Source organism: Schistocerca piceifrons, chromosome 3 (assembly GCF_021461385.2).
Source record: "Schistocerca piceifrons isolate TAMUIC-IGC-003096 chromosome 3, iqSchPice1.1, whole genome shotgun sequence".
Classification (NCBI taxonomy): Eukaryota; Metazoa; Arthropoda; class Insecta; order Orthoptera; family Acrididae; genus Schistocerca; species Schistocerca piceifrons.
Genome location: NC_060140.1, coordinates 917,330,107 through 917,339,559, shown reverse-complemented (window position 1 = coordinate 917,339,559; position 9,453 = coordinate 917,330,107). Strand labels below are relative to the sequence as shown.

The following is a 9,453-nucleotide window of genomic DNA, read 5'->3' as shown; positions in this document are numbered from 1 at the left end:
CAAGAGCTAGTGATTTGTAACTTTCTGTAGTCTGATAATTAGAAGTTTCTACAGAATATGGATATATTAGACACGCTGTAAGACGGCCCCCCTGCCGGACTTGTCCGAAACTGGAGCGTGCGTCGGCGTTTGGCGGTCGGCGGCACGCACAGATGTGTCCTTGGCCGGGGTCAGGGCGGGGCCTGGCTGGAGAAGGAAAGGCTGTCAGAGGCGGACACGGGCCTGAGTACCTGGACGTGGGTATGAACGGCCGCTGACCCAGCCGGCACACGCTGGACGCCTAGCCCGGCTCTCTATAAAGGCAGGCCGCACGCCCCACTGGCCACAGTCGCTCAGCATCCGACGCCGACCGCACCTGCAGACATGAACGCCCTGGTGAGTGGGCCGCTGGACGCCGGGCTTTCGTCGCTACTGATCTTCGGCTAGGTCCCGAGTACTTTATTATTACTTCTGTGTCATCCGTCTTCACTGGGATCGCCACCGTCTTATTCCCTGTGACAAAGCGCCAACCTCTTCAGTTCGGTCTCCAGTCTCCCAATATCTGTCTTCCCATATGGTTTTCATCTTCTGCAGCTCCTTCTTGTTATTCCCTGACGTTTTAACACGTATCCTATTACCCTGTCTCTTCTTTTTGTCAATGTTTTCCACGTACTTCTCTCCTCACCAATTCTGTGGAGAACCTCGTCATTTTTATTAATTCATATACTTTTCAACATCGTTTTACAGCAGTTTATCTCAAGTGCGTCGATTCTCATCTTTTCTGATTTTCCCACAGTGCATGATCCATTTCTATATAGTGTTGTTCTCCAAAAGTCATTTCTCAGAAATTTTTTCCTCCAGTGGAATGTTGGTCTGTCTAGTCAAATTTTTGTGCCCGACCCGGTTCGTCCGTCAAGTGTTACTTTGCTGCCAGGGTAGCAGTTGTCCTCCACTTCATGTACTTCGGGGTCACGCATTTTGGAGTTAAGCGTATCAGAAACTTATTTCTAATACTCTTCATTAGTTTCGACTTTCTGCAGTGTACTCTCAGTCTAAAAAAAAATGGCTCAAAGGACTAGGGGATTTAACATCTGAGGTCATGAGTCCCCTAGACTTAGAACTACTTAAACCTAACTAACCCAAGGACATCACACACATCCATGCTCGAGGCAGGATTCGAACCTGCGACCATAGCAGCAGCGCGGTTCCGGACTGAAGCGCCTTGAACCGCTCGGTCACAGCGGCCTGCTCTACTCTCAATCTATATTCTGTACTCAGTACACTATTTGTCCCTTTCAACAAATCCTGTAATTCTTCTGCACTTTCACTGAAATTATACTTGCGCTATTTAAAAGTTTACTGGAAACGTACACATTTTGCATGGGCTGGATATAGCCATAAACAATTATCACAGCTAGACGTTTCGAAGAGGTTTTCTTCGGGTGGGAGGAGGGAGGGGAGGTTCGAATCCTGCCTCGGGCATGCATGTGTGTGATGTCCTTAGGTTAGTTGGGTTTAAGTAGTTCTAAGTTCTAGGGGACTAATGATCTCGGATGTTAAGTCCCATAGTGCTCAGAGCCATTTGAACCATTTGAAACATCAGAGTGCACCCGCATCCAACGTTCTTAATTAAGCGTTACATCTAATCTCCGCCGTTCCCCACAGGTTTTCACTCTATTGTTCTAGTAAAGCAGAAATTATTACCTGATCCCTTAACAAACATCCTATCACTTTTTATAGTTAGTGTTTTTACACATTCTTTTCCTCGTCGTCTCTGGGGAGACAGTCCTTATTTCTTACTATTCCACTTAATTTTCGTCATCGTTCTGCATAACAGCATCTCAAATGCTTCGTCCTCCTCTTTTACCGTTATAAGCTTAGTCCACTCCGTGGTCCCTAGTTTTAATGCTAAGTGTAAGGCCAATCTTATTTCTGCTGAATACTTCCGTATTTATTTCCTATCAATTCATATTATGTGGTCAGTAGACTGTTTATTCTAATTAACGTGTCCTACAATTCATAATTTCCACAGAAGATAACAATTTCATCAGCGAATCTTATCACTGACATCCTTTCACTTTCAATTTTAACTTCCTTCTGAACCCTTCTGTTGTTAGTTCATCGGTTCTTCGACGTACAGATTAAACTGTAGGGAAGAAAGACTGCATCCCAGATTGGCATCCTTTTTAATCACAGAATTTCTCTCTCGGTGTTCCATTATTGTTCGTTCCGTTTGGTGCGTGTACACGGTGTATATTACGCGGTTTTCCTTACGGCTTATATGTGCTGGTCTCAGAAATTGGAACATCTTCCTCACTTTTTCACGTTGTCGAACGTTCTGATTAAGAGTTCTGAAAGGAATGGAATTATGCAAGATTTACGTAGTGACAATTTAATAACTTTGAAGCGGCTACATACCTAGCGCAAAAAGCGATTTCCACTGCATCAGTAACGAATTAACGGAAGTTCTGGAGGCATGATTAGATACATTAATAGTAAAGCGGCTAACGGAAAGAAAAATTATGCAGATTCAACTCTTGGTCATGTCACAGATTTTCATTAGTCACTACAGATAAATTGCTTATACGCTGCGGTTAACCTCCTCCCACCACGATCCTTTCTTCTATTTTCACAGTATTCTAGGTGCAGCAAAGAATATCAGCTCGTTACAACTTTATTCCATAACCGGTTTCGATATCAAGTAACCATCACGTTGTTTCGCGAATAGCAATAATGTAGGAAAACATAGTTTACATAATGAAAATACGCTTATATACTGACCACTATAATGAAGAAAGAGCTCACAGTACTTACACTACGCCGGCCGGAGTAGCCGTGCGGTTCTAGGCGCTACAGTCTGGAACCGAGCGACCGCTACAGTCGCAGGTTCGAATCCTGCTTCGGGCATGGATGTGCGTGATGTCCTTAGGTTAGTTAGGTTTAAGTAGTTCTAAGTTCTAGCCGACTGATGACCTCAGACGTTAATTCGCATAGTGCTCAGAGCCATGAACCACTTCCACTACTTTCAGTTTTTCGAGTGCGTCTCAAATTCATAATGTACTGTTGCAGACCACAGCTGTGGTGCCCAGATTGATGTCTTTGACTTCCGGAAGGTATTCGATACAGCTCCGCACTGAGGTTCAGTGAATAATATATGAGCTTAACGAACGTTTGACCAGATTTGTGACCGAATTCAGTACTTTTATAGCAGACCGAACGGAACACGCCATACATAATGGAACAAAATCTGCTACTGCAAAGGTAATTTCGGTAATACCCAAGGGAGATATTATAGGAACTTCATTGCTTACAGTTTCTGTTAGTGGTCTACTGGAAGCGTTGGAGGCAGTTGCCTGCAGGAAAGGAAGGTTGCAACACCGGAAGACTGTACGAATGCACGAGGACCTGCAGAGGACCGATAATTGATGCAGGGCCTGGCAGTTGATCACGAAAGTAAATAAATGTAGTGTATTGGACACGTATAGCCGAAGCAATAGACTTCTGTTCGATCACACTTGTAGGCGTCGAACGACTGGAAACCAGTTAAATACCTAAAGTGGAATGACCACATAAAACTGTAAGAAAATCAGATGTCAGTGTGAGGTTCATTGTGAGAATCTTAAGGAAACAGCGATTCATCTTCGAAAGTGGTGGCTTGCAAAAAGAAATATGATTACTGAGTGAGATGGAGGAGATACAACGAAGAGCGACGAGACTCGCCATGAGGTCATTTAGTCAGTGTAGGAGCTTTACAGTGATGCTTATGTTAAAGTAGCACACGATACAAGAGAGGCATTGTCATTACGGACAGGTTTACAATTGAATTTCTGACAGCTTACACACCAAGGTGAGTCACATGAAATATATATTCCTTGCACATATGTGTCACCATTGTGATGTAAATGTAAATGTTGTGTGACGAGGGCCTCCCGTCGGGCAGACCGTTCGCCTGGTGCAAGTCTTTCGATTTGACGCCACTTCGGCGACTTGCGCGTCGATGGGGATGAAATGATGATGATTAGGACAACACAACAACCAGTCCCTGATCGGAGAAAATCTCCGACCCAACCGGGAATTGAACCCGGGCCCTTAGGATTGACATTCTGTCGCGCTGACCACTCAGCTACCGGGGGCGGACACCATGGTGGTAAAGAAGCCTTTACTGAAAATACAGGTTTATTCATAAGTACCTCCGATGTTTCAGAGAACGATTGCGTGAAAACTAGAAGACATACAGTACAATGTCAGATGTCAGTGGTTACAGCATCTTCCGTTATCATATGCACCGTGGCGAAGCTGTAGAGGTCACCAGAAGGAGGAAGGCGTATCAGAGCAAATGATCCACTCTAATTGTCGCATCGAACTGGTTCGCATCTGCAGTCAGGCAAACCAATGAACGATTTTACAAAGTGGGCAGCTGTCGCTGAGCCGCAGTAGTAGCGACTTCAGTGAATTGCATGATCATATTGATGTTTGCTGCGTCACAAATGGTGCCCATATTGAGTACCTATAACGTGAGTTAAGAACTAGCATAGACGCTCAAATGACTGTGCGTTCTGTGTGTTTCGGAGTTTTCGTATAGTCGTCCGCTGATACCCTTCACATACTTATGAATAACCCTCCGCTGCAATTAAGATACCCGGCCGACGTGGCCGTGCGGTTCTGGGCGCTACAGTCTGGAGCCGAGCGACCGCTATGGTCGCAGGTTCGAATCCTGCCTCGGGCATGGATGTGTGTGATGTCCTTAGGTTAGTTAGGTTTAATTAGTTCTAAGTTCTAGGCGACTTGTGACTTCAGAAGTTAAGTCGCATAGTGCTCAGAGCCATTTGAACCATTTTTTGCAATTAAGATAAACTGAACAGTATTCCAGAACTCCCCTGCAAATGCCGCCAGTAACTACTTGATCTAGACGCTAACGACATCATCTGCCATCTCCACTAAAGAGCCAAAGAAACTGGTACTCCTGCCTAATACCATGTGCGGCCCCTGCGAGTACGCAGAAGTGTCGAGACACGACGTGAAATGGACTCGACTAACGTCTGAAGTAGTGCTGGAAGGAGCTGACACCATGAATCCTGCAGGGCTGTCCATAAATCCGTAAGATCACCTTGCAAGGCATCCCATATATGCGCAATATTGTTTACGTCTGGGGAGTTTGGTGTCAGACGAAAATGCTTAAACTGGGAAGAGTGTTCCTGGAGCAACCCTGTAGCAATTCTGGATGTGTAGGGTGTTGCACAGTCCTGCTGGAACTGCCCAAGTCCGTCGGAAAGCGCAATGGTCATGAGTGGATGCAGGTGATCAGACAGGATACTTACGTACGTGTCACCTGTCAGAGTCCCATCTAGACGTAAGAGGGGTCCCACATCCCTCCAACTGCTCACACCTCACAGCACTACAAAGCCTCCACCAGTTTGAACACTCCCCTGCTGACATGCAGGGTCGATGGACTCATGAGGTGTCTCCATATCTCGTACACGTCCATCCGCTTGATATAATTTGAAACGAGACTCGCCCGACCAGGTAACATATTGCCAGTCATCAACAGTCCAATGTCAATGTTGACGGGCCCAGACGAGGCGTAAAGCTTTGCGTCGTGCAGTCATGAAGGGTACACGAATGGGCCTTCGGCTCGGAAGGCCAATATGGATGATGTTTCGTTGAATGGTTCCCACGCTGACACTTGTTGATGGCCCAGCATTGGAACCGAGCGAGGTGGCGCAGTGCCTAGCACAATGGACTCGCATTCGGGAGGACGTCGGTTCAATCCCGCGCCCGGCAATGCTGATTTAGGTTTTCCGTGATTTCCCTAGATCACTCCAGGCAAATGCCGGGATGGTTCCTTTGAAAGGGCACGGCCGACTTCCTTCCCCATCCTTCCCTAATCCAAGCTTGTGCTCCGTCTCTAATGACCTCGTTGTCGACGGGACGTTAAATACCAAGATCCTCCTCCTCCCAGCATTGAAATCTGCAGCAATCTGCGAAAGGGTTGCACTTCTGTGGCGTGGAACGGTTGAGTCGTCGTTGGTCCAGTTCTTACAGGATCTTTTTTCGGCCGCAGTGATGTCGGAGATTTGATGTTTTACCGGATTCCTGATATTCACAGTACAGCGTGAAATGGTCGTACAGGAATAACTCCGCTTCATCGTTAACTCGGAGATGCCGTGTCCCGTCGCTCGCTCACCGACTATAAGACCAGGTTCAAACTCAATTACATCTTGATAACCTGTCATTGCAGCAGCAGTACCTGATCTGACAACTGCGCCAGACACTTGCTGTCTTGTGTTGGCGTTGCACCTGCAGTGGCGTATTCTGCCTGTTTAAATATCTCTGTATGCTAGCACGCGAGCCCACCCGGTCGGCCGTGCGGTCTAATGCACGGCTTTCAAGGCGGGAAGGAGCGCCTGGTCCCCGGCACCAATCCGCCCGGCGGATTTGTGTCGAGGTCCGGTGAACCGGCCAGTCTGTGGATGGTTTTTAGGCGGTTTCCCATCTGCCTCATCGAATGCGGGCTGGTTCCCCTTATTCCGCCTCAGTTACACTATGTCGGCGATTGCTGCGCCATCAAGTTCTCCACGTACGCGTACACCACCATTACTCTACCACGCAAACATAGGGGTTACACTCGTCTGATGTGAGACGTTCCCTGGGGGGGGGGGGGGGGGGTGTCCACCGAACCGCACAATATCCCTGAAAGAGTGGTTTGTTGTGGGGCGGTGGAGGGGTGAAGCGGACTGCGGTAGTCGTCGTGGGGTTGTGGACCACTGCGGCTGCGGCTGCGGCGGGGACGGAACCTCTCCGTCGTTTCTAGGTCCCCTGTTAACATACAATACAATACAATGCTAGTCGCACGCCTATTCCAGTTTTTTTTATGCTTCGGTGTGTGTCACGTGCGACGTAAGCTTCTAGCGGCCTGGTGGTGACGGCCTTGCTGCCTGCCCACAGGTGGTCCTCTCGCTGGCCGTGGCGGCCGCGCTCGCCGAGCCCAGGCCGGGCTACCTGGGCGCCACCACGTACGCCGCGGGGCTCGGCATCCACGCCGCCCCGCTGACGCTGCCCGCCGCCTCCGTGCTGGCGCCCGCCGTCTCCTCGCAGTTCCACGCGCAGGACGAGCTCGGCCAGTACCACTACGGCTACAGCGGCGGCCCCTCCGCCAAGGAGGAGATCCGCACCGCCGACGGCTCCGTCGCGGGGGCCTACTCCTACGTGGACGCCCACGGCATCGTGCAGAGCGCCCACTACGTGTCCGACCCCGTCAACGGCTTCCGCGTCGCCGCCACTAACCTCCCGGTCGGTCCCGCCGCTCCCGCCCCCGCCGTCGTGGCAGCCGCCCCCGCCCCCGCCGTCGCCGTGGCCGCCGCGCCCGCCGTCGTCGCCGACACCCCCGAAGTCGCCGCCGCCAAGGCCGCCCACTTCAACGCCCACCTGGCCGCCAAGGCCGCCGTCCTCGGCCGCAAGAAGCGCAGCCCCGGCTTCCTGAGCGCAGCCGCCCCCGCCGCCGTGCTGTCCACCCCCGCCGCCACCGCCCTCGCCGCCCCCGTGGCCTACGCCTCCCCCACTGTGGTCGTCGCTCCCGCCCGCAGCTTCGCCTACTCCGCCGTCGCCGCTCACGGTGCGCAGGTGGTCCCCGCCGGTCCCGTGGCTGCCTACGCCGCCGCCGCCCCCGTCGTGGCCGCCGCCCCTGCGGCGCACGTGGTCGCCGCCGCCCCCGCCACCGTCGCCTACTCCGCCCCCGCACCTGTCGCCTACTCCGCACCCGCCGCCGCGGCCGTCGTGCCAGTGGCCGCCTCCAGCCAGTACCGCGTCCAGGACGAACTCGGCCAGTACACCTACGGCTACGCCGACGGAAACTCCGCCAAGACTGAGAGCCGCGCTGCTGACGGCTCCACTGTCGGCGGCTACTCCTACGTAGACGGCAACGGCCTGGTGCAGAGTGTCAAGTACCACGCCGATAGCCTGGGCTTCAGGGTCGCCGCCACCAACCTGCCCGTCGGACCTGCCTAAGTTGAACATCACATCTGCTCCCTCCCTGGAAATGTTTACCACATGCATACACACACACACACACGTAACATATACCTGTATGGCAAGCACAAATGTCGGGATGGATACCTGTTGCTACACTGCTGCATCCTAGTCTCAGCACGTGATGGGACGCACCTTGTAACACAGGTTGCTTCCACTTTCGGACACAGACAGGCCTTGGCGCCGGATGACGACTGAGCGAGTGCCCCTGCTGGGCTGGAGCCGTCCTCAGCCCCCTTGCTGAGGGCGGGCTGTGCCAGAGCAGAGTCCACTGTCCACTCTTCCGCCACTCGTACCTTTCTTCCCTTAATTTAATGTATAGAACACTGTAAATCTTCATTTGTGTAAATATGCAATAATATATTATTATTGATACATATTTGCACTGAAAAAACTGTCTGTTTTATACTATGTGCAATAAATGTTTTTAGAATCAACCTTTCGTTTTCTTGATCCTCTATAATACACAGCATCACACACATTTATAACAATTTATCATCAAATCATCTTAAAATCGTATGCCTTTCTTTCTTTCGTTTACGCCATAGTCCCGCAACGATCGCAGGGTCGGTGTGGTTACAACAGATTTGGCAGTGTTAGTATTAGGGATGGCCGGATGGCCTTCCTGCCGCCACCCTGTACCCCCCAGGATGGAATCAGAGTACCCCAACTATCTGCGTCGAGTGTAAATCGTGAAAGAGTGCGGACGTGTTTCAAATGTCTGCGACGCGTGTAATTGAGGCGGAACGTGGGGACCAGCCCGGTATTCACCTAGCGGGATGTGGAAAAGCGCCTAAAAACCACATCCAGGCTGGCCGGCACACTGTCCCTCGTCGTTAATCCGTCGGGCGGATTCGATCCGGGGCCCGCGCGCCTAGCCGAGTCCAGGAACAGCGCGTTAGCGCGCTCGGCAACCCTGGTGGGTCTTAAAGTCGTATGCCTAACCTAGCATAAAAGAACATTTTTTTGCAAAACAGTTGATCCAGTTTACTAAAAGTTTTTGATGTTTTATTCACAAACTAGGTTGGAACAGGCCTTGCCATTATTTGGTAGAATCTCCTTACAATATATAAACAAGAACACACAATATTTACTAAGAGAAAGGAGAAAAGACATAACGCAATACGAAAAATCATTAAAGCCATTGAGCATTTGCTTTTAAATTATTTGTGATGAATACTACATTATAATTTAGAAAAGAAACGCCTGTATAAATTTCCTTTATTTTCGTCTGTGATTACAAAACTTTTGGTTCAAAAATGGTTCAAATGGCTCTAAGCACAATGCGACTTAACATCTGAGCTCACCAGTCCCCTAGACTTAGAACTACTTAAACCTAACTAACCTGAGGACAACACACACATCCATGTCCGAGGCAGGATTCGAACCTGCGACCGTAGCAGCCGTGGGGTTCCGGACTGAAGCGCCTAGAACCTCTCGGGAAAAGTC

The 9,453-nt window shown here is 50.3% G+C and overlaps 1 protein-coding gene across 1 annotated transcript; it reads left to right on the top strand.

The window, feature by feature from the left end:
• Positions 1–224: 224 nt before the first annotated feature.
• On the top strand, positions 225–8,441 carry LOC124787861 (ice-structuring glycoprotein-like). Its single transcript, XM_047254824.1, has 2 exons — positions 225–375; positions 6,925–8,441. The coding sequence occupies exons 1-2, from the start codon at positions 364–366 to the stop codon at positions 7,981–7,983; spliced, it is 1,071 nt and encodes a 356-aa protein (XP_047110780.1). The 5' UTR covers positions 225–363; the 3' UTR covers positions 7,984–8,441.
• The last annotated feature ends 1,012 nt before the right edge of the window (positions 8,442–9,453 follow it).